This window comes from Prorops nasuta, unplaced genomic scaffold (genome assembly GCF_024137725.1).
Source record: "Prorops nasuta isolate Cenicafe-Biocafe unplaced genomic scaffold, Cenicafe_Pnas_1.2 PNAS00009, whole genome shotgun sequence".
In the NCBI taxonomy this organism is placed as follows: Eukaryota; Metazoa; Arthropoda; class Insecta; order Hymenoptera; family Bethylidae; genus Prorops; species Prorops nasuta.
In genome coordinates, this window is record NW_027116806.1 from 647,029 (window position 1) to 673,691 (window position 26,663).

The 26,663-nt window shown below is 38.5% G+C and overlaps 1 protein-coding gene across 5 annotated transcripts in view; it reads left to right on the top strand.

Moving 5' to 3' along the window:
- sl (small wing phospholipase C gamma 1) overlaps positions 1-26,663 on the top strand; it is a 467,203-nt gene that overhangs the window by 268,923 nt on the left and 171,617 nt on the right. For all 5 annotated transcript variants that reach the window (XR_010823023.1, XM_066731397.1, XM_066731396.1 and 2 more), the window contains one exon: positions 20,404-20,625. Coding sequence is in view for 4 of the 5 variants with exons in the window: in XM_066731397.1 (XP_066587494.1) it covers positions 20,404-20,625 (222 nt within the window). In the remaining variant the exon portion in view is untranslated. The remainder of the gene's footprint in view (positions 1-20,403; positions 20,626-26,663) is intronic.

Genomic DNA, 26,663 nt, shown 5'->3' on the forward strand with positions numbered 1-26,663 from the left:
TTATATGATTAACTTATCTTCATATTTAGTCCATAATATTGAAGCTGTCGTCGTATTTTTTCATAAAGATTGACTCCAATAATAGGCTAAAAGTAACTTGTATTGTAGCCCTCGATTTCAAAAAGTTTTTTATTCTCAATTGATAGTACATTATGAGATACTACTTTCCTGCAACTTTTAAGTTAAGTTTAATAAGTTTTAACTTAAGCCTGATCTTTGTTGCTAAGTTACAGGGTTTCGTTAACCCGTTTTTTGAGAAAGGATTCCAACATGTTAACTCCTTGGTAAATTGTTTCAATGAAATTTCGAACGTTCAATGAACGGTTCTAAGAAACCATTTTTCGAACTATTCCGGTGGATGGAAAATTCCCAAAAAATTATACTTAACACTACTTCGGTTCAGCAATCAAATGCAAAAAGAAAATCTGATGCAAATTGAACGATGCGTCTTTAATAAAATAAAATTGTTGTTTTTTATGGTAAAAAATGAATTCTTACAATATTCCGGTGGCTGGAAAATTCCCAAAAAATTACGCTAAACACTACATCGGCTCAGCAATCAGGTCCAAAAAGAAAATTCGATGCAAATTGAAAGATGCGTCTTAAATAAAATAAAATTGTTGTTTTTATGTAAAAAAATGAATTCCTTCAATATTTCGGTGGGTCGAAAATTCCCAAAAAATTATGCTTAACACTACTTCGGCTCAGCAAACGAATGCAAAAAGAAAATTCGATAGAAATTAAACGATGTGTCTTAAAACAAAAAAATTGCCTTTTTTTGATAAGAAACTGAATTTTTCTAGTATATCGTAAAATAGAAAATTCTCAAAAAATAATACTAAACACTACTTCAACTCAACAATCAAGTGTATTAAGAAAATTGGATGCTGAATAAAAAATGCCTTCGATATAAATTTGTTTAAGCAAAAATAAACATTTGCATAAGGTTACCGGATCTTTTACATGGATCAATATTTATTCTTGCATTGTCTATTATCGAAAAAGCAAGATGCAGAAAGGAAATAGTATGCCAACGAAATAATACGCTTGAAAAAAATTAATAATGGTATTTTTTATATAACAAATTGTGTTGCAGCTTCTTCCGGAAGGTGGGAAATTATGAACCAATTATGTAACAATTTGCGTAAATCCAGTAATTAATTCATATGAAAATTTTTTTTTCATAACAAAAATAGTTTTCAAACCTTGTGTGTTGCAGAATGAAAGTAAATTACTAATAAAATTATGATACTTTGAAGTAGAATAAAGGGCAAGTTTTAAAAAAAGGCTATGAAATAAAAAACCGATTTATATATTGAAAGATTAGTTTATTTATTGTTAGTTTAATTATATAATATTCAAAATATTACCAATAATTTATAAGAAATTAATCATTGTCCTGATAACATCTAAAAATGACATATTTTTATCAATAATTTATAACAAATTTTTCACATAGAACACACATTTTTCTGTTGTGAAAGATATAAGGATTGCGACTTAATTTTGATCGAAGCTTCCTGTCATAAGTATCATCTATTTGTGATTCACTGACTGTGCGAAACAGTGCCCCAAGTTGGCTCCGAACCTGTGGTCAGAAAGGAAGGTCTTATTCTAGAATAAAATATTCAAGGCAGAGTTAATAGGTAAAAGTGTTTTTTATTCAAATAAATAAAAAATATACAAACGTTTACAAAGTATTTTTATGTACAAGAAAAACCGCGATATGTACAATGGCGAAGGCCTAGGGAATTTGCTGCCGTTAAATTCTAGGGAATTTCTTTTCGCAGAAGATTCCTTAGAACCCCAAGATTCAAAATTCCCCAGGAGGGAACGCGGACTTAGAAACTCCCTGACTGGACAATTTTTCCTAGGGTATTCCCTAGTAAAATCCCCAGCCAAGGGAGGAAGCGAAGTGGGAGAGGTGGATTTAGGGAAGGGGAAGTCCCCTTACCCCTCAGCCCCCTTCTCCCAGAGCTATAGTGGCTCCGAGCCACCCCAACCCCTAGGGTGAATCTACCCCTCCCACTACCCGACTCGTCGAGAGCCCTGGATTTGAGGGTCGGAACACTGGGTCCGAGGTAGTCCTCGGAGGCAGTGTGGAGGGGAAGGAGAGGGTGGACTTCTCCCGGGCAGTCCCCGGAGAAATTTCCCTTAGGAGGGAGGAAATGCCGCAGAGGGGTAGTCCCCTCTTGGTTGGCAGTGGGTGGTGGGTGATACTTACCAAAGTAGTCGCCCCGTAGAGTTCGCCGGTGGAGGCGCTCGTTGGCTGGCCTGGTGGAGGCGGTGGTGCCGAAAGGCTCAAAAAAAGGTGCTGCTGTTGCTGCGGGTAGCAGCGGTCGAGCAAGGCTGAGGTGCGATGGGTCCTTATCAAGGACCCATCTATATAATTACGCGACACTAATCTTGCCAGCGAGAGAGCTGCCGCGGGCGCTGGCCACCTAGTGGCCAAGCGCGCAAGTAGTGTCGCTTCGCGGCCGCGACGCGCCAGGGCCAGAAGACGCGCAAGCGCGCCGCGGAGAGAGAGACAGATAGAGCGGCTAGACGCTGTCGGTCTAGCCGTCTATTGTGAGCGCAATAGAAATGGGAGATATAACAGAGAAATGCGGAATCTACTTCGCAACATTTTCTGCTCCTCCCAATCTCGAACAAACTCCCCCCGTTGACGCGATGGCGTCAAAACAAGGAAGAAGAAAGTTAAGCAACCTGAAGAGTCCCAGGAAGCTTGAGAAGGAGAGATGACAACCTGAAGAGTCCCAGGATGCCGGAAAGCAAGGGGAAGATAGACCCTGATAAGACCCAAAGTGAGGGCTAAGAGGGGAGTTTACAGAGTTGCGAGAGACTCCGTTGAATCTCTTTTCTCGCGGTTTTAAGGACAGCTACGCGAGCTACTCCGTCCACCCCAGGAACTAGTTTGAGAATCCGCCCCAAGGTCCACATACGGGGAGGATTGTTAGGTACTTTGACAAGCACCAAATCTCCTTCACCGAATTCCGAGTTAGAGTTCTGCCATTTCGGTCTATGTTGCAAAGTGTGTAAGTATTCGGAAGACCACTTCTTCCAAAAGGTCTCGGTGATTCGATTTACGGTTTGCCAACGGTTTAATGATGATTCTCGTAAATCCAAGGTGGATAATTCAGGTGGGGAATTTAACGCCCGTCCTGACAAAAAATGCCCCGGAGTGAGTACGTCCAACGACTCTGGATCATCATGTAACCGCGATATAGGTCGTGAATTTAGGCAGGCCTCGATCTTAGTCAGTAGTGTGGTCATTTCCTCGAAATTAGGCACGAAAACTCCGAGGGAGCGTTTCAGGTGGTGTTTCATACTTTTTACAGCACTTTCCCAAAGACCGCCCCAGTGGGGAGTAGCGACCGGAATGAATTTCCACTCGATTTCACGGATGGACTCGGTGGGTTGAGCGCGGGCGGCTTCTAAGGCACATCGGTAGGCGCGTTTTAGTTCCGCGTCCGCTCCTTGAAAATTAAGGCCGTTGTCTGAGTACATAACGGCGGGTTTTCCACGACGAGAAATGAATCGAGACAGCGCAGCGAGGAAGGCCTCGGTACCAATCGAGAAACGAGTTCCAAGTGAACAGCACGGGTAGATAGACATACGAACACTGCCACGTAACATTTCATGGATTTTGCGTTACGACCGTGATGCAATTTAACCAAGAAAGGCCCAGCATAGTCTACTCCGGTGTGTTCAAAAGTGAAGCTTCGCGAAACCCTAGCGGCAGGGAGTGATCCCATAAGCTGGTTACCGAGTTTAGCGCGTTCGCGAACACACGTGACGCACTTGTGAACGCATGATTTTACTAGATTTCGCGCATTCACGACCCAAAACTTTTGTCGCAACGTGGACAAAGTTAGTTGGAGCCCCCCGTGAAGTGTATCTAGGTGCGTTTGCCTAATGAGTATGGCCGTTAAGTGGCAATCCGGAAGAATAATAGGGTGTTTCATTTGTTCAGAAATTTCGGCGTTCCGAAGCCGCCCCTCTATTCTTAGGATTCCTTGTAAATCAATGACCGGATGTAAGGAAAGAAGCTTTGACCGCGACGGTATACGTAACCCATGATTCAAGGCTGAGATTTCGCTCGCGAAGTGCGTTCGTTGAACAACCTTTACCAAGGCTTCAATCGAACTGCGAATTTCCGTTGCAGACAGGAGGGAGTCCTCCCATTGGCCGTTTTTTCTGGTCCGCTGGACAAATCGAAGAACATAGGCCATAACTCGGACCAGTTTAGACCAAGACGAAAACTTATCAAAAAACCAACACTCAGTTGTGTCGAATTGAGCGGTTAACGCTACCTTTCGACTTTCTTCCGCGGTTTCAAAGACCTGAACGGGATTTGCGGTGTGCTCACGGAGAAAAGCAGGCCCATGCCACCAAAGTGAGTCCTCTGATAACTGTTGAGCACTGGTTCCTCTTGAGCACAAGTCTGCAGGATTCAACTTAGTGGGTACATGATGCCAGCTGGCTTCCGATAAATGTGTTTGGATATATGAAACGCGATTAGCCACAAACGTCTTCCAATGCACAGGTTGCTTTGCTATCCAGGCTAAAGCGACTTGCGAATCCGAATAGCAACGAATCGCATCACAACTCCCGACCAAGCTTCCCTTGACGTGAACCAATAACTTGACTAGAAGGGCAGCTGCGACCAACTCCAGACGAGGGATTGAAGTGGTCTTGATCGGAGCGACCTTTGTTTTAGACATTACTAAATGTACCGAGAGTTTAGCGTCCTCATCAGTGAGGCGTTCATAAACGACTGCGCCGTACGCAAGTTCTGAGGCGTCACAAAATCCAATTAATTCGCGTTTTCCAGTAGTAAGTGATTGTCCGGTCCACCGTGGAATCCGTAAAGTCTGTAAGTCTCGGAGATGCTCATAGCACTTGAGCCATTTTGACTTAATAGGCTCAGGAATTTCTTCATCCCAAGAGAGTTTAAGCAACCAGGTGGATTGCATTAACTGCTTTAGAGTGATGATTATTGGAGAAATCCATCCCAATGGATCGAAGATCTTAGCATTCTCTGATAAGAGGATGCGTTTGGTTAGTACACCAATGTGTGAAGGAGAAACACGGAAGCGGAAGCTATCATCCCCGTGATCCCAATATATGCCCAAGACTTTACTTGATCCAGCAGGATCCTCAAAGAAAGAATGCAGCTCGGTAGGTTCAAGCGGGGAAGACCCCGGTTGATTGAATGCCCATTTGCTTAAGGAGAAGCCCCCTTTTGCCAGTAGAGCGATGAGTTGTTCCCTAACCGAACTAAGTTGCTGTAAGTCATGGGCCCCAAAAAGTATATCGTCTACATAAGTAGAATTTAACAACACATCCTGCGCGAGAGGGAAGTTAGCTCCGTCCGTGTAAGCTAATTCGCGCAAAACTCGCGAGGATAGGAAAGGTGCCGGTCCAGTACAGTAGGTCACCGTGTTGAGTTCGAAGGCCTGAAGCTCACCGGAATCAGACTTCCATAAAATGTTCTGATACTTGCGGTCCTCAAAACGCACAAGAATCTGTCTGAACATTTTAACAACGTCAGTGACGCCTACATATCGAAAGGAACGCCAATTCATTAGGATCCGCGTGATGTCCTGTTGGAGCTTGGGTCCAATGAATAACGTATCGTTAAGCGAGACGCCAGTAGAAGTTTTAGATGATGCGTTGAATACAACGCGAATCTTGGTCTTCTGATTCTCGGTCTTGAATACTGCATGATGAGGCAGGAAGACGCGAAAGTCAGAGTTCCTAGGAACAGGAGACATATGTCCCAACATAAGATACTCCTGTAAGAATTGAGAATAACTTTCAGCCTGTTCTGGAGAAGTATCCAATCGCCGAAGTATTCTTGATAAGGTTTTCTCTGCTACCCGAGAAGAAGAACCTAGATTATGCCTTTCGATGTCGGATCGAAAAGGTAAGGCAACGACAAAACGACCCGAAGGGGTGCGTGATACCGTATCCACAAAATGTTGTTCACAGAGGGAGTCCTCTGTGGACATGGGTTTGACCTCAGGAACTTCTTCCAGTTCCCAGAAGTCGCGAAGAGTGTTTTCGAAGTCAAAGCAATGATGAACCGTGTAACTATGGGAGCGACCAGCCTTGTATAAGACTCCGGCTACGATCCACCCGAAAATCGTCTGCTGAGCAAGTACTGAATGATCAGGACAACGAATGTACGGACCTTCTACCACCTCAGCAAGATAATCTGCACCAAGGAGCACATCAATTGGAACCTTGGTAGAAGCGAAAGTATCTGCGAGCTCAATTCCGTTTAGTGCTGGAATAGATGACGGAGAATAAGACGGAGGTAGATATGGAGTAATCTTTGATAAGATTATTGCGGTTACATCCAATGAAGCACCGTGTCGTTTGAGAGAATGAAGGGTAATCTGTGCCTCCGCTCGCACGGTTTGAGCCGAATTCACTCCATGGATGGTAGCGTTGATACGTTGTCGCGGTACTCGTAACTGCTGAGCTAACTTTTCTGAGATAAAGGAAGTTTCTGAGCCCGGGTCAACTAAACCGCGGACTATAACACGAGAACCGTCATGAGCATCAATCCTGGCAGAGAACGTGGCCAATAGGACTGATCGTGTATCGGTAACGCTAAGATGCGTTGTAGAATGCGTGCTAGAGGGTTCAGGCTCGGAAGCGGAGTTTGTCGCAGGGGTAGTCCCCCGTGACTTGCTCCCCCCGGTGCCAGATTTGTCAAAATGCAACAACGTATGATGCATTTTACTACATTTCCTGCATCGTGACGAAGAAGAACAATTGGAGCAACTATGCCCTGGCCTCAGGCAGTTGATGCAGAGGTTCTGTGAAAATGCAAACTTTGATCGAGCCTGAGGGGTCAATGCAAGGTAGTCCTTGCACTGATACAAGAGATGGTTACTACCACAGTGAGCACAACCGGTACTATTCACACTCGCAGCGTGTGACTTCAAGGATTTCCCCGATTCCTTTTTGGAAGTCTTAGGTTTGTTGCCTAATGATTGCAAAGAGTTAATGTGACGCGTTAGAAACTCCGAAAATTGAAGAAAGGTGGGGTAATCCTTGCTGCTTCCCAGATACATCTCCCAGGCCAAGCGGAGGGTGTCATCCAGTTTGTTCTTCAGTGAATGAACAATGATGGGATCCCAATGATCGACGCCGTAACCCATAGTTTTGAGGGCGTTGAGCGCAACCGTGACAGAGTCCCTAACTTCCTTGAGAACTTTAAAATTGTCACCCCGAAGCGTGGGTACTTGCGAGATCTGGTCCAAGAACGTATCCGTGATCATTCGTCTGTCAGTATACCTAGCTACTAGAGTGTCCCATGCTATCTCATAGTTCTCGGAGGTGATCGCTAAAGATTTAATGACCGTAGCCGCTTCACCTTGCAAGCAAGATTTTAGATAGTGGAACTTGTCTCGCCCGGAGACATATGCCTTTTCATGAACAATGGAACTGAATGTTTCATAAAAGTTGTTCCATTCTAAATAATCCCCGGAAAACTTCGGCAAATCGATAATTGGAAGCCTAATGTGGTTTATTTCGCCTGAAGGCGCCGTGGGACCTGATGCTGGCATCACCTGATTGGAGCGAAGTTCATCTAAATGTCCTAGGATGTATTCTTCCGCGTCACTATGGGCATCAAGGGCCGCTTCATACCAGTTTTCGGTTACGTAATCCATTTTAGCTAATTCAGCCGGTTTAGTATGAGTAGTGATCTTAACGTGAGTTTTATATGCAACACCTTAAGCCACTTCTCGACGGCCGCAAGCCTATCCTCCAAGAAAGGGAGGGTGAAGTTGCGTACTCCACGTTTCTTAATGTTAACGACCAACCGAACGAATTCATCCCGAATCATGGGCACGTAATTGATCGCTTCTAGTAATTCCCCTGAGCTAGGCGTAGTCATCTTGAATCTCTATTCCAGAACAAACCACAATCTTAACCCAGTCAGAATCTCCAACTTAAAAACACTGATGCACTTCGAACGTTTTTTGCCGGATATCCGGCTCGAAGGACCAAAAATTTGTGCGAAACAGTGCCCCAAGTTGGCTCCGAACCTGTGGTCAGAAAGGAAGGTCTTATTCTAGAATAAAATATTCAAGGCAGAGTTAATAGGTAAAAGTGTTTTTTATTCAAATAAATAAAAAATATACAAACGTTTACAAAGTATTTTTATGTACAAGAAAAACCGCGATATGTACAATGGCGAAGGCCTAGGGAATTTGCTGCCGTTAAATTCTAGGGAATTTCTTTTCGCAGAAGATTCCTTAGAACCCCAAGACTCAAAATTCCCCAGGAGGGAACGCGGACTTAGAAACTCCCTGACTGGACAATTTTTCCTAGGGTATTCCCTAGTAAAATCCCCAGCCAAGGGAGGAAGCGAAGTGGGAGAGGTGGATTTAGGGAAGGGGAAGTCCCCTTACCCCTCAGCCCCCTTCTCCCAGAGCTATGGTGGCTCCGAGCCACCCCAACCCCTAGGGTGAATCTACCCCTCCCACTACCCGACTCGTCGAGAGCCCTGGATTTGAGGGTCGGAACACTGGGTCCGAGGTAGTCCTCGGAGGCAGTGTGGAGGTGAAGGAGAGGGTGGACTTCTCCCGGGCAGTCCCCGGAGAAATTTCCCTTAGGAGGGGGAAATGCCGCAGAGGGGTAGTCCCCTCTTGGTTGGCAGTGGGTGGTGGGTGATACTTACCAAAGTAGTCGCCCCGTAGAGTACGCCGGTGGAGGCGCTCGTTGGCTGGCCTGGTGGAGGCGTCAAAAATGCCGTGGAGGCGGTGGTGCCGAAAGGCTCAAAAAAAGGTGCTGCTGTTGCTGCGGGTAGCAGCGGTCGAGCAAGGCTGAGGTGCGATGGGTCCTTATCAAGGACCCATCTATATAATTACGCGACACTAATCTTGCCAGCGAGAGAGCTGCCGCGGGCGCTGGCCACCTAGTGGCCAAGCGCGCAAGTAGTGTCGTTTCGCGGCCGCGACGCGCCAGGGCCAGAAGACGCGCAAGCGCGCCGCGGAGAGAGAGACAGATAGAGCGGCTAGACGCTGTCGGTCTAGCCGTCTATTGTGAGCGCAATAGAGATGGGAGATATAACAGAGAAATGCGGAATCTACTTCGCAACATTTTCTGCTCCTCCCAATCTCGAACACTGACACTTATACATTCTTTGTGTATCTTTCTACAGCAATTGGAACAAGTTTCGTAATTGTCCTTAATTATTAATTGAGTGCAATATAAGCAACAAAAATCCATGTTCCTTGATGCTTTTAATAATTGTATTGCAACTGTAATCCTATAATTTTTAGGATTCATCGGGGTTTCTAAAGGAATACTTATGACTATACATTCCATATAATGGATTACGTATAAGCCACAATTTTCAAAATCATTTTGGGCCTAAAATACCCTGTCAGAATTTGAAGTTATGGTCCATTTAACGTTTTTTAGGCTATGGAAATCTGACGATTCATCACATTTGTTAATATAATACAGAAAAGCATTTGTTACTCGATTTTCATCTTCTATATTTTTGTACGGGTCTAACAGAGCTATATCGTTTTAGTGTCAATATTGATATGTAATAACCGACAATGATTTCTGTATATGTATGGAATTAAAATTTCGTTTTTTAATATGTATGGTATATTAAAAATAGAACAAGAACTGATTAAATTTGGGTTAAAAAAGTCTCCGACCATTAAAATCGAGTCATCGGTAAAAACATATGTTATTCTATTACCCCAATCTTGGTTAATCATATAAGAATCAATAACTAGACTATTAATCCATTTTTTTGGTAATAAAGTGTTATATTCATAAGCGGATGAATGCACTGTTTTATTTACTTTTATTGTATCTGGGGGGTATTCATATTGGGATATATATATATATATATGTTTGGCGAACTACTTGCAAAATTATAGTTTGGAGAATTGTACAGTTTATTTCCTGATATTGCCATTTGGCTGCAGCACTGCTGTTTGTCATAATTTATGTTTTCTGCTTGATCTGGTTGATTTAGAGAGTTATATTGATCTTGTGATTTTGATTTTTCTAGTAAACCAGATTCATCTATTATATTGTATTCATTTATTGACTCAGGTGTATCTAATGAGTCAAATTCGACTATTGAATCGGGTTCATCGAGTGAATCAATTATTGATTCAGATTTATCTGGTGAACTTTGTTATTCTAATTTTTTTCCCATTTGTTTCCACGTGTTTCTTATTGTTTTACCTTTCAAATAGCTAATTCGTTTTTTACTTGATTTTTTACACCATTTTTTGGTAATGAAAGGATTTTCTTCTGCTTGTGGGTATTTTATTATATTTCTTTTTAATGGTGTTTTAGTTTGTATTTTTAATTCGTTTTCTGTTAGCAATTGTGATGTATAATTCTCCATTTTTCTGATAAAATCTGCTATTGAATTTGTTGATTTACCTTCCAAAATATTTTTTTTTTCCCTGAAATAACTTTCGATGTAGGCATTGCTAAGACGTCTCTCCTCTACATTTTTATCAATTAAATTCAGGTTTATACCACTCCAGAAGGGTATATACGGAATATAATGTGTTAAAAAATATTTTGCGTAGGCAGGATCATAAAACTTATTGTTATATTTTCCCCTAGATTGTTTGCATTCTTTTTCTATTATTAAAAACATTTTCTGAAAATATTTATAAAACGGGCACTTGTCATAAATTACTTTATTCTTAAAATTAATATTGGGTAATTCGGTAAAATGTTCTGCTTCATTTTGTAAATCATTATTTAAATCTTTTAAAAAGTTTTTATCTTTTTCTTTTAATTTTTTTAGATTTTTTAAAAGTTTGTCACATCTTTTTCGTTGTCCGTCAAAAGCAAACGTATAAAATTATTAAATATGTTCTCCAATTCTTCTATCGTTCGACATAGTATCATTATACTTATGCATTCAATTAAAAGTCCTTTGTTATTATATGTAACGTTATTCCCGTCAGTGTGAGGGACCACTCACACCACGAGTTTTCACATTACCTTCGCCCGTCCTTATTTATCGGTATCAGGGCGCCAGTTGGTCAGTTGTGTGGCCAACAACCCTACGTTATCACTGGAGTCTTTCAACCCCATTCTCTATGCACTTTGTACAGCCCTGCGGCCATGCATTTGGACGGTAGCGGTAGCTAGGGTCGTTCAGTATGCTAGATCGTGGAGAGAGGGGAGGGTTCCTTGCGGAAGTCCGAGAATTGTAGACCTATCTGCTGAGGGGTATACATTTATCGCTTACCACCCACACACAGGTGGTGGTGAGGAGTGCGGGAACATGCGGTATCATTGCCAAGCATAGAGTTTGCCAGGAGCGGACCACCACGGAGGCAATGCTCGCGGCCCGTCGAGCCACAGCGCAAGCCTATGGGATTACGGAGGGCACCGGGACACATTCCAACGGGCTAACTACGCCCCTGCACAACCCATTATGCATTGGTCGGTATCCAGTCGTGACGTACGTGCAGGCTTCGCCTATAGCACACACCTCACGTACGCGAACGGACTCATGGCTGGCTGAGTGCCGCGTCACGCGCTTACCAGCACGCACGGACACATCAGCACTGTCCCACGGTCGCGTTCCGACTGCCTGCTATGGCATTCTGCGCACGACTTTCGCGCAGCCTGCTTGAAACGCGTAACAAGCGTTCAAGCCAGACTTGATGTTCTATCTCCCTTCCTCTTGAGAACTTATAAACCCGGTCTTTCTCTTTAGGACTACCCGAGGCCGCTTCTCCTTATCTGAGGTTGCCTAGATTTTTCGGCATGGCCTTGCCTTATTTCTCCTGTTTAGCCTCTTCCAACAATACAGAAATTTCCTTATTATCTCTTTTACTAACACTCAAAGATCTTTTAGATCTTTTTATAGGTTTGGGTTTAGTTGACTGTAAATGTTTTATTGAAACATTTTCTAAACTGATTTTATCATTAATATTTTTACTTGTCTCAGTTGAAACAGTAGAAAATGTAGAAGGAGAAGCAGTTCTTTTAAATATATTAATTGATGGCACAACTTTTGATTCTTCCTTGTTAAAATCATCATTAACCATAGTAGACTCTGATAGACTTGGGGAATCTATTATCTCTATAGGTGTGGTTATCACATCCAAATTTATGACCTGCGTGAGAGTATTATTATTGGTGACCTTTCCTTTTGGTTCTGCTATATTTTCATCAATAATTTTTATTACTGGAGTTTCCTTCTCTAATGCTTTGCAAAATTTAGCTATATGGCCTTCTTTGCAAACAAAACATTTTACTTTTTCACATGAAAAGTACAACCAATAAGTAGTATTAGAATAATTTATCTTAAGAATAGAAGGAACTTTATTAATATCAACTGAGTTAATATATACTTGCCTTCTAAAACTAAGTATATGTTCAAAACCAGGTTCTCTATTTCCACCTTTAATATGAGTGATTTTCGAAGCCGGTTGTACTCCAATTTTATTCAATTCCGATTCAATAAGTTCATTAGCGATTACTGGTTGTACATTAGAGATTATGATACGTCTCGCCTTTTATTGTAAATGCCTAACAGACACCATATGATTTTCCACCACTATGTTAGGATGTTTTTCTATAAGGTCGTCTACTATTGCAGTAGAGCTGAGGTAAAGACAAACACGATTTTGGGATATGCGCGAAGCATATCTAATATTATTAGGTACAATTATTTTTCCAACAGCTATCGAATATGAGTGCACTGATAAACCATCTATCGAATCCATGATAATAGCCTGCTCCAACGTCGGATATTGAACTACCTGTGCTGTTTGAGCGTATGTTAACTTTTGAGGTTGGGACGCCATGTTTGAAGTTATGTTATCGTTGTGTTCACTAGTAGACATTTCTTCGAAAGAAATGCCTACAATTGTAGTTATTTATGATACTACAATATAAAAAAAGATTATTTACTTAAAATCCTACATGTTTGCACTATTTTAATGAAATAAATAACCAAATATATCTTTTAACACGTAAGAGATACAGACAAGGCATACGTCTCTCCTCGCCCCACTCAGACGGACCATCGCCTTACTTCTCAGGACAACCTGGATATTGCTTCCTGGAACGCTGGTCTTTTCATCCGGGCCTCTGCCTGTCAATGGGGTCTATCCTTGACGTTAGCTATAATCCACTCGTGAGCCTATCTCACGAGTCGGTAACGCAGGGATTAATAATATCCACTGTTCGGTAGCTTTTATACTTTTTATTCGGTATCTCGTATATATAACGGGGAACTTCGTTAAATATAATTTTTTGAAAATTTCTCACATAATATTTTTAGAACTCGTTTTATGAAGTGAGAATTGCATATTTGCACAAATATAATTTTTTGGGGTACTTTTTTGTCCATAACATAGCTGAATATTACATTTAAGTATTCAATTACCGTCATTTTGTTCCATTCAAACTAAGGGAATGGATAAATACCCAGCTCTAATCAATCACATCGCATCAGAAAAAGGGCCGTGTTGATTTCAACTTATACAGAAATTTTTTTTGTTTTAAAAATGATGAGACGGAGGTAACATCATGCTCAGATGTTACCATTTAAGCAATAGGAAATACGGATTGAAATGCTTTTAAAACCATAGAATACAAAAAAATTTGTTTTGATTGTATACCTGGAGGTTTTCTCACAACAATGCCTGTTTCATCTAAATGCAATATAAGAGGTTTGTTATATTCTATTGACAATATTGATTTTTCTGTATAGGTGTATAATATTAAGGATAACTGAAATACTCTAACAAAAGGATCTTTTCAGATTTGTTGATCTACCCACAAGTGAGCAATATCCTGTAAATCATTTCAATGCAATTTTAATCTTGTACAGCATTTCTCTATAGAATTTACCTTCTTTAAAACATTTAAGCTTCTAATGTCTTGTAAATTCCCGTCTACTGCTAATTCTACATCAACATTTTCAATGGTTTTTAATTGATAATTTCGTGGAGACTGGTATTTTATAATATTTTGCACTTTCTTTCTCTCCACCTTTTTCAAAGTGCGAAAATATTTTTTATTGTGCACAAACAATTTTTCCTCTGTGCTGAATATTATTATTGTAGCTATGTTATCTATACTACTTATGTGTATTTCAAATTTAAATTTTTGTGTGTGTTCTTTTCTATACTTAACATATACGACAGAATAATTTATATATGTGTGGAATCCGTAAAACGATAAAATATGGCTACATTTTTCGGATAACATAGCTCTTTCGACTTCATACATACATTTATCTGCACTTATAACATTTTTTCTAAAATGTCACCGGAAAAAATATTGAATTCCCCAATGTAATATCAAAAGACTTTGGACAGCTTTGTATTGGTGTTAACATGTTCATCTGGTTCGTCTTTAAGATTAATTTGTACCTGCTTTTTCTTTCTTAATTCAATTTTATTAACTGGACAGTCGTTAATGTCATCAGTTAAATCACTGTCACTATGTATATAATTAATCCCATCAATGTTACTATTTATTTCACTTTTTATTTCAATGTTGTTATTATTACTATCAAATTGCAACGAACACTCATCCTTTTCATCAAAATATTTTTTTCCACCGAAATGATCTGTTTCTATGGAATTGACTTCATCATTTTCAATAATTGCATTATTCGATGGAAAAATCGTTTCATTATTGTCATTTACGCAGTTTTTACTTTCGTTCTTTTGCCTTTTATACAACAAAAATTCTTTTACTTTCTGTTTTAAATCCGTAAACTCCCATGAATAACGAATAGCACGAAATAATTTATCTTCCTATTTTATTTTGTTTTGTCGGACAACCTACACAGATAATATAGAGGAAGAAAAATAATTAATCAAATTGACAAAAGTGATGGCATTCATATCTAAAATCCAGAAATACATGAGAATAAATCTAATAGAATTATTATTTTAAAATAATGTGTGTGTGTGCAGGTATAGTTGAAAAGAGTATATTTTTTTCATGCAAGATGTACCAAAAAATATGGTCATAAGTATTAGGAGAGTAGACTTATGAAAAATTGAGTAACTTTTTTCCTATAGTGTACAATGAAGAAGCTTCAGTGGTAATTCCTTAATAATACGAAATTTTCAACCAAACTTACAACAATTAAAATTAAATAAACGTTTTGCATAAAAATAAAGCAAGTATTCGTACAATAATTCATTAGGATGGTTGAACTCTTATAAGACTATTGTCTGGCAAAGCACCATTACATAGTGTTTGGACTAAAATATAGCGTGTTTATTTCTTTTCTACTTATAGTTGGATATTGTGTACAATGTTTCAACCCATACGTCATGTAATTACACGTGTGCAATAAAAAAATATACATTAACATGTATTAACATATGAAAAAATGCATTGTATATGCTTTAATAGTTCATTTGAAATATAAACATCTTTGGAAAAAAATATAAGTCCTTAATATAATTATAATTCAAGTTACAAATTAAGCAATAGAATTTACTAAGGTTAAAATTACAACGTTTTGTAATACCTGACTTGTCGAAACTGAAAAACGCGTGGGCATAGTAATAAATTACAATTAGATTATCATCGTTATAAACATACTATACTAATGTGAGTGAATTTTCATTTAATTTTCATGTGGTAGCTGTATATAAGTTTATCTTTATAATGGTCTATTATATCGTTAAGAATGACAACGATATCATAGGTTGCTACAATTTGTCGGAGAAACGCTGAATATTTACCTCTTTTTTAACTGTTTTCAATTTTTATAAATAAGTAGGCAGTACTTTCACAAGATTTGGAATCTCTAACAAGTTATTGTATTCACATTTTCATCATAGCTTTTATTTTCAAATGAAAATATGTAAGTATTAACCTTTTGAAATAAGCTTGGTTGTTTCTTTACTTAAAATATATTCCAGTTTGTTCGATCGAAAAACGACTAATATATTTGCAAATTTATTATTTTCTTAAAATAACATACAAAGTATAAGCTTTACCTGTTTCATAAACGGTACTTCAACAACATCAATATTTTCAATGTCCTCTGATGTAAATGTATTAGCAATTAATTTCGCTATTTTTATCATTTGTTTATTCTTGGGACCTGTTCTTTTTCTTATTGCAGACATAACTATTATCAACAGAAGAACAATATGAACATTAAAAAGTATTTATTTTCAAAATAATGAATATATCAAATTTGGGCTTTAGTGAGTAATATATTTCAAATAAATACTCGATTTAAAACTGTTAACAGAACGTATTATAGTAGACAGAAACACGCTCTTTCACGCTAAAGCATGGAAATGAAAGCTTATAAAAATTTAGCAAGCTGCAGGAGACACTAATGAAGATGTGAAACACAATTTACGATTGAGGTGCATTGATTCTTTACGATATTGAACCTGCATATACTTATATTGACAATGTTGGAAATAATATAGATATATCTACTATACTTTTACCTTGTTTCTAAATCCTAACTCGAAAAAAGACAATTTTATATTTACATATGGCTATGCTTTCGCATGCACTGAAACTGGTAGCCAAAAGAAGTCGAAAGCCAGCAGCCAAAAGAAGTCGTAAGCCAACAGCCAATGCAAAACATTTGAAGCAACGGCTATTCCGCGACAATGCCCCTACCCCCTCACCTATCACAAACCGTTCAAAATACCCGCTTTCAAGCGACGCTGCTGCTGCTTATGAGAACTAATAGAATTAGTGTTTACTATCATCTCTGAGGAATTTTCTATCCACAGGGACACTGGAAAAATTTGATTTGTTTACATAAAAAAAAAAGATTTTACTTAATATAAGGCGCATTTTTCATCGAATTTTCTTTTCGCAATCAATTACTGAGCTGAAGTAGTGTTTAGCGTAATTTTTATGGAATTTTCCAGCCACCAGAAAATTGAAAGAATTCATTTTTAACATAAAAAAATCAATTTTACTTCATTTAAGACGCGTCGTTCATTTTGCATCGAATTTTCTTTTTGCATTCGATTGCTGAGCCGAAGTAGTGTTAAGTATATTTTTTTGGGAATTTTCCAACCGCTGGAATATTGAAGGAATTCATTTTTTTACATAAAAACAACAATCTTATTTTATTTAAGACGCATCGTTCATTTTGCATCGAATTTTCTTTTTGCATTCGGTTGCTGAGCCGAAGTAGTATTAAGCATAATTTTTTGGGAGTTTTCCAGCCACCGGAATATTAAAAAAATTCATTTTTTTTTACATAAGACACAACAATTTTATTTTATTTAAGACGCATCGTTCAATTTGCATCGAATTTTCTTTTTGCATTCGATTGCTGAACCGAAGTAGTGTTAAGCATAATTTTTTTGGAATTTTCGAACCACCGGAATAGTTCGAAAAATGGTTTCTTAAAACCGTTCATTGAACGTTCGAAATTTCACCGACATTCAATGATAGACATTTTAGATGAAAGTTTGATTGTGCTGTATGACAAGATAATTACCTTTACAATAACCTTGAGGTGAAATCTAATGCTATTTGAAAGTCAATTTTGTTATTGTATTTCTCATTTTTTCGGGAAAGGGGGGTCATAGAAATACTACATCTGTCTAGATTAGGTATTCTGCTCTGATGCCTTTATATTGGGCGTATCCAAGATCCCACAACAAACAAGCTACGCTTGTAAAAAAAGACGGCAGGTAATGTGACGCTACTGGCTATCCTTGGGGATAGTATAGAAGGGGAGGGAGGAGTGATCCCTCACCGATCGCGTTCACGTCCCAATAGGCGACTTCCTACAAGACCCGGGCGACTTCGATATACTTTTAATAATACTCGAATATTTATTTTTACAGAGGGGGTTCTAACCCTCGTAGGCGAATGTCGGGGGTGGGGTGCTAATATAACAACTCAATAACTGCGGTGAACTCTCTTTATTATAAAGTAGGTTATTGATACAATACTCGGTTCCCTTTACACGTTCTGGGTGCGTTACGCTAGGTCCTAAATGGGGACGCGGCCTAAGAGGTGCGAACGCGGCTGAAGTCCCGATGACGTACTAGCTAGCTTCGCGCTCGAGCCACTAGTTGGCGTTCGCGGCGGCCCCACCGAGTCGCGCGGTACTCGCGCGCCACCGGCGGATCCCTAGGTTAACTATTACTCGACGCTACGCGGATAAGTCCCTCTTTCCGCGCGTGCGCTTACCGCGACGGTTATTCGCACTCACTTCTTTCCCGCGTACTTAAACACAACAACGACCCGGATTGTTTACTCCCGCACGTCTAAGGTCGCGAGTCCTCCCGATAATTATGCTAAGTCCGCGGCCTTGACTGACTGAAGGGAACGTCCCTGTCAACGGTCAAACGCACAACGAATCAATGTAATCGCGATAACTTCTACTAATTCGCGCTTTTACTCTTTGGGATATTCGTTATCGGTCCGACGGAATGACCACTCCGCTAAGTTGCCCGCTTACCCGTGACAGGTGAGCTGGGCCAGCGGTTCCCTATAAAACCGTTCGGTGCTACGAGCCCTAAAGCCCTAGCACACCCTGGGACGTCACAGGACTATAATACAAGACGAATAATCACCCTTATTTCAGCTTTCTAGGGCTGGCTATCTTCTTTCTCTCTGGCTCTGGTCCCTCTCTCTCTCTCTCTCTCTCTCTCTCTCTACCTCTCTTGGCCTGATAGCTGGCACTTGGGCCGGTACACTCCGCTGTCCGGTATGGTTTCGCGGCCGGGCTGCAGTCGCTGCAATATCACTTGCACTTGGGTGCTTGGTGGCAGCTGTGGCTTAGGTCGCGAAGTTATATCGGCGGCGGGGAATGCGCCGGGCACTGTGTCACCTTTGACTTCTAAACTACGTGTGTCGGGGCAGTCCGCGGGAGCAGGTAAGGCCCTGCGCCTGTCCCGCCGCTGGCCCGCTACACCCATCGCGCGGCACTAGGGAGCCGACAAGTTATCGATCCTAGATCAATACTTATCGGTTGATAACTCCCTAGTTCATGCGCGACCCGCCTATCTAGCGCTTGAGATTAGCAAAGCGCTAGATGGCAGCTATTGTAACGCTGCGGGAACGCAACGTTACAGTACATAAATCGTCCCGCGTAAACAATATTAGTAAAATAAAATACTCCGTTTAAAAAAATGAGTGAAATTCAAATACCAGGCAAGTATTTATTTTTATTATGGCAAAAGTTAAAATTTCGAAAATGAAATTGTAACACAAAAGTTGCTTGCCGCGGGTCCGTTGTATGCAATCATATTAAATAGCCACATTTTGAACTTACGAGAAGCAATGCTTGTATTGCAAGATAGCGACTTACACATGAACATTACGGGCCCGGCAAGTAACGTTTATGTTACTCTTTTTTTTTCGAAATTTTAACTTTTGCCATAGTACAAATATATACTTGTATAATATTTGGATTTCACTAATTTTTTTAATTGAAATAGTTTACTTTATTAAATTAATAACGCTACACGAGTAGTGTAGCTTTGCCGATACTGGAACATTGGCAAGGGGGGTACGTCGCGCGGGGATCCCCGTCGCGAGAGTCGGGAGGTGTCCCCTCTCCTCTGACGTCATGCCCTCCACTTGGTTAGCATATGAGTTCCCCACTCAGCTGACGTCACATTAAATTTTTTTAATTGCTTCACGAACGTGTCATAATTTTGATATAATTTTAGGGACTGCATTGACCCCCACCACTTATGAGTTCCCCCACTCTGATGATGTCACAGCATATTTTTTTTAATTGCTTTAGGAACTGCTGTAATTTTTAATAAGATTAGGGCCTACATTCACCCAACCAGAATGATTAGATATAGATGTTATTTTTTATTTAAATGTATTGGTACGCTCCGATGTATTTGAACGTTTCTCAATATACGCGCAAGGCGCCCTATTCTTGTGAGGAGTCCCTTATTGAAATGCTTATGTCGACGGTGAAGAGTCACCCCGCCCCTTCTATCACACCCTTCGGGATTGAAAGTAGCGTTGCAATAGTTAAGATACCCAGAATACCTTTTTCTCTGGTATTAAGCTGGTTGCATAAAGGAAAGTAGATGAAAATAGAAGTTGAAGCAAAAAAATTTGTTCTATCTTTGTATTTTTAACACTTTATCTTAAATTTTGAATATTAAACAATAAGTTTTCCTAATTTTAAATGTAACCATTTTAAAGACTGATTTAAAATCTATAAATTTCATGTTTCAAGCAAATTATGAAAACCAAATCTATACCATCTAGATAACTTTAAAAATTGATGAAGGAATTGTCCATGTGGACGTTAATGGGTTAACTGTAATTTATTCTTATATATATAAAGGAAAATTAATACAGATGTGGGTTTAAAGGGAATGAAGTTATATAAATTATTTTCACTGTACATTTTCAAAATAAAATTCTGTTCAGTCCGCAGATTCTATGATGCTTGGGAATCTTCAAAAAGGCTCACTAGACATTATGGGTGCTGTGGTTGAGCTAATAGTCGGAGAAAGAGCGGGTTTAGAATGGATTTTGAGAATTCAAAATCCTAGTATGTGTTCCGTTTTTGAAGTAGCCACATCGTCGAAGGATTCAGCGCTGGAATGGATGGACAGCATTAAAGAAACTGCTCAAAGTGCCAGCTTTCGGGTAACGTTTCCTATAATTATAATTATTTAACTTCTTGATTGGCAATAGTGTATACATATGCGAAAAAGTGCTAGATATAGCAATAGATTTGCTTTTTCTTACTGGTACTTTTAAAATTAAATTAGTAAAGTACATGTAGCGGATACTGTAGAGTATTTGAATAAAGTGCAAGCTGGGATGCCAATTTCAACATTTTACGTTTGCTTATCTATTCATACTTTTAAGAAAATGTAGAGAAAAAAACGAAAAACAATTAAAATATATAAAAATGATACCCCAGCTTTCACTTGATTGAAGAACTTTACATTATACGTGACATATAAGGTCTTCTTCTAACGGCGGCATATAGGATCCTACAAAAAATAAGCTTCTCTTGTAAAAAAAGGACGGCACATACATAAGTCATCTCCAGCATGATTAATCCCACAAAAAACAAGCTTCGCTTGTAAAGAAAGAACGGCAAGTACATAAGTCGTATCTAGCATAATTAATATAGTAATATAAAATATTTTAATTAAAAAAATTTGTGAAATCCAAATGTTAGGCAAGTATAAATTTTTTCCATGGCGAAAATTGAAATTTGGAAAAAAGTAAATAGTAATAAAAAAATTACTTGCCAGGCCCGTTGTATGCAATTGTATTAAATAGTCACATTTTTAACTTACGAGATGCAATGCTTATATTGCAAGATAGCGACTTACACATGAATATTACGGGCCCGGCAAGTAATTTTTGTATTAATATTTACTTTTTTCCAAATTTCAATTTTCGCCATGGAAAAAATTTATACTTACCTGACATTTGGATTTCACTATTTTTTTTAATTAAAATATTTTATATTACTATATATTAATCATACTAGATACGACTTATGTACTTGCCGTCCTTTTTTTACAAGCAAAGCTTGTTTTTTGTGGGATCTTATAACATTTTGTAAGAATATAGGAATTAAAACTAAAAAATTGTTTTAACTAATTCAATCTAATAAAATATTTTCCAATGTTTTTATCGTTCCATAATGTAAAGCTTCAATTCGAGATATTAATTTATTAATCTATTAAATGAAATACAAAATATTACAATGATGAATTCTTATCATAAATACACTTTTAGAGGCATTTAACATAGGATTCAATATCTGTTTGAGTTATATTTTCAACATCTTATACCCAATTTCACATTAAAGCCTTTCGCTTTCAAAAATTTGTTTCTAAATTTACCTTTAAATCCAATTTTTTTTTAGGTGTTGCTCTCACTATCATCTTTGCATTATGGCTCTTTCCCTGGTAAACTAGTGACATTTATATATTCTTTTCGTTAATATAAACTGTAAAATATATACCAATTAATGCAATAGAAGTCTATGTTTTTTAGGTATACTGCTTTCAGTTTCCTGAAGTTACACACCGTATGTTCTATTACATGTGAAATATTGAAATTATGAATTCCTTTCATATTTACACATCTACATGAATTTATTATAATTTTCATCAACTATGTGACTTCTAATTCCAAAGTTGTACGTCTAAAATCACCTGCAAACACTCCATTCTTAAGGATTTTCTTATAAATTAGCTCATATTTATCCATCATTTTCTTAACTGTTACTCCCAATATCAACTATGAATCAGGGCTCTTTTTCAAGCAAACTAGTGCCATTTGTATTTTCTTTTCAACAATATAAACTAGAAAATACACAAATTAATGCAATGGAAGCCTCTACTTTAGATATACTGCTTTCATTTTCCCAAATTTATTCACTGTATTATGTATCGCTTGGAAAATATTAAAATGATGACTTCATTTCATTGTATCACTTCTAGATGAAGTTTTCATTATACTTATTATTTAATTGACTTATATATTTCAAAAAGTTTATGCCCAAAATCACCTGCAAGCCTTTCTTTATCAAGAATTGGCCTCCAAATTTTTTTAATTTCTCCACCTTTTCCTTAGGTTTAACTCTCAACATTAACTTTGCATTATGTCTCTTTCTATGGTAAACTGGAATCATTTCTGACTTCTTCTATTAAATATTATAGCTCAACCCTGCAAAATGACACAATAAACACGTTTTTGTAAATCAATCTGAAATAAAATCTCACTAAGTACCAAAAAATATATTACATATTATATTATAGAAATCAATGTTATTCTTATAAAAAATTAAATTTGAATAATTTTTTTGGAAATAATAATAATTTCTTTCTATTTTGATTAGGAAAGCGTAGGTAAATATTTGGTTTTAATACTTTTTTATATTATAATTGAATATTAAATAACGATTAGAAAATATTTATCTGCTTTTTTTTAATCGTAGTAAAAAGAAAGATTTATTGTCTCCTGGAAAATTGTTTGTATATATGATATAACCTATCGGAGAGTATGTTCCACATCAGTTTAAAGAAAAGAAAAAGTTAAACATGAATTTTGTTAATGACTTCCATACCTGAAATTTTAGGATACGTTTATCAAATATTTTAACAATTTCTTTTAATTAATATGCTCCTGATAATCACCGATGCACATAAATGTTGAAAGTATACTTTTCCTTGGCACATTGTTGAAAATATGTAAATATTAAACTTACTTCATCCGGTCAGCTCTATCATCAGCAATGAAATTGGCAATGGAAATGTTCTGTCTCAATTTAATCTGAAAAAGCAATTTCACAAATATCAAACAATATATGACATATTATATTGTAAAATTCATTTTTATCTAATCGTAGTAAACAGAAACTTTATTATCTCCTGGAAAATTGCTCATATATATGATATAACCTATCGGACAGTTGAAATCCATATGAGTTTAAAGAAAAGAAAAATTTAAACATGAATTTTGTTATTGATTTCCATACCTGGATGTTTAGCATATGTTTAAACCTCATCCTTCTTTGTTTCATTTACAATCTTCCTCAATCTACATTCTTCAATAACAGGATATTTCCAAGAATTGTTAGAGCATTTGGCATTGGTAGGATTTCAAATCAGAGCTGCATACAACGAATATGCATATAAGGAATATTTTATATAACCTGCAATAAAAAAAATCCCACAAAGTACCACCGAACATTAAATTTTATACATATTTTTGAATACAGTGCGACTTATCTGATAATCTTGCTGAGTCCTTCATTTTTCTCCCTTAAATTATCCGTAGTTTCGATTATATTACACTATTACACTATCATTACAGCCAATTCATTTTTATAAAAATATTAAGGTTACACCGGTAAACCTTACAATTCAATTGACATTCAATTGACAGCTAACAGTAGTCGCCATATTAGTTATCGATTATATCGATTATTTAGTTGTCGTGTTTGTAAAAATTACGTCATTTTCTTTAGCAATTAACTTTAGTCCGAGACATACATACATTTTGACTGGAGAAGATTATGAAGAAGAATCTTATTTTCGATATATATTGTAACGCTCGGAAAGGATTCCGGGTTAAAAAACGAACACTACACGTCCAAGACACTTCTTTATTCAAACAAAGTAATAAAAAATCAACTACACTAACTTATCCCGAGGGGGAGAGGCCTCCCGCGATGTCCGGGCACACTTACTATACGACGCACTGATTTTACTAATTTACTAAAAGGGAAAAACGGGGAAACAGAGGGGGGGGGGGGGAGACGAGGGGCAGGCAACGGGCGAAAAGCGGCGAAGGGAAAGCAGGAAAAAAGGGGGGAAAAGGGTAAGGAATTTCCTCCGCGGCTCCGCCGATGACGTCCGCCACGAATACTGCACAAAACTCTGCAAAAACGATGCTTGGGGCCTGCCGTATCGAAATCCGACGTATTTCGATCACCGCAGCGACGACCCAATCTCCTTTACAAAACACGTACGGTTGTTCCAGGAGCTGAACAAGATGTGGCCCAAATTGACACTTATTCCTTCGTTCGTAGTGTCATTCCCCTCGTTCCGGGGGTTTCAATTGGGCATAGTTATGATCGGGATCCAGGAACCAATCAATGATTAGGTATGGATCCGCGATCCATAATTCTCGCTGTTCCATCTAATTACTCCTATGCTTAGCGTGCTAGCTAGCTAGCTAGCTCCTGCGCGAAGATCCTGCGCGGTCGTCCTTAGCAGCAGACGACACTATGACTTCGTGGCTCGGCGGCGGGGCGATGCGATGCAGGGTCGGCGAGTCGTGGTTCGGGGATAGCGCGGGCAAGGGGGAACGCAGCTAGGCGCGTAAGGCGTCAGCGCGGTAAGGAGAGGGGACGGGACTCGCTGCTAGGCGCTCGCGGCGAGAAGTGTGGTAAGGGGAAGGATAGAGTTACGCGTAAACATACGCGGACGGTACAATGGGTGCGAGGGAGATAGACTTATGTGGGTTTAGCACGGGTTAGAAAAGGATAGAGGGACAACAGTTTTCAAGCTCTTGTTGGAGCAGAGGAATCGGTCTTATAAACTACTAATAAAATTTATCATTGGGAATATAATATTTAATTATAATTAAGCTACAACCTAAAAACATTCGCTCAATCCTCAATCATACCATGTCCCAAAAACATTTACTCTCCTTCCGTGGATGGCAATTACAATATCCCTTTAGCGGGTATCTACATTACCATCACACGGGAGGTTCATCTATGCTCACTCACACACTCACAAGCATACTCAAGGGGACGGGAGGCACTAAGGGGGAGACAGGAGAACTAAGAAATATGTACGTTTCTGTAATGTATTTCCACCACGTTACAATATATATATATATGTCGGGGATGATAGGTTGAGAAGTGATTGGTTGGGGGAATATAGTGGGGGGTAGTTGGGCTATGGTGGAGATAGCAGTAATAAGTTGAGAAGAACGAGTGAGCGTTAGGTTCAACGAGATGTAAACAAATCGGAGTTAGTAATGTAAGGTGGGATAGTAAATAAACAAGACGTGGAAGGGAGGGCGGAAGTATGATGCGGAGTAAATGAAGTGACAGTTTTCACGGTGGGAACCGGAAAAGACGGAAGTATTCGGGCGGCGGTTAGAAAAATTTAAGTGTTCGCCGACATATATACATATAGCTAACTGATTATATCTCTGGATTGCGTGAACCGATTTTGATGTTCATGGGCTCAAATAAAAGCTTACTCCAAACCATTTCAAGAAAAGCTTTGCTGAAATCATGGCAGTGTAACATTTACGGAAAAAAATCGATTTAAAAATTGAGACGGCCAATTTTGCTGTTTAAGATACAGTAGTGCCTCGACGGCGGTATAGACACGTCTATACCTACTTTTATGTACTTCCTGTCGAGACACTACCGTGTCTCGTGATAATGAGTTGAGGTATAATAAACTTAATATTTTTGTATTAATCTGCTAACAAATGAATTTTTTTATTTATTATTGAGTCCAATAAATTAATGGTTAGTAAAATAAAAAGCCCTTCTAATGAAAAAAAAAATGAAAAAATTTTAAAGTTCGCGAAGACTCGAACACGAGCCCACCGGGCAACGTTGCCAACTCCGCCATTTTGATTATACTATGGTGTACAGTGATGTCAGTGATGCCAGAATCAAGCTTTTAGCAACAAAAATAAAGTTAACCGCTAGCCAGCAGCAGTATAGAAAATTTGAAGGGAAGGGATATATACCTCTTCCCTTCAAGTTTTCAATAATGCTGCTGACTAACGGTTAACTTTATTTTTGTTGCTAAAAGCTTGTTTCTGGAATCAATGACATCACTGTAAAGCGTAGTATAATCAAAATGGCGGAGATGGCAACGCTGCCACCGGGTGACTAACGGCAACCTGACCATCTGCGCTACAGCGCTCACTTGGTGTATCAAAAGCAGAACAGCTTTATAAAGACTTACTACAATTCTTTCATTAGCTCGTAGTAAACGACTAAGAATTAGCAGCAATAATAAATACATGTATTTACATTGCATTATTGCACTAAATGTACTAGGATTTTAATTTGAAGCATACTTTTTGCATGAAGATACAATAGTATAAGGGTGTTCATGCAGTATTATACAGGGTTAGAGATTATAGGGTGACAACCCGAAAAATCTTAAAAGAGG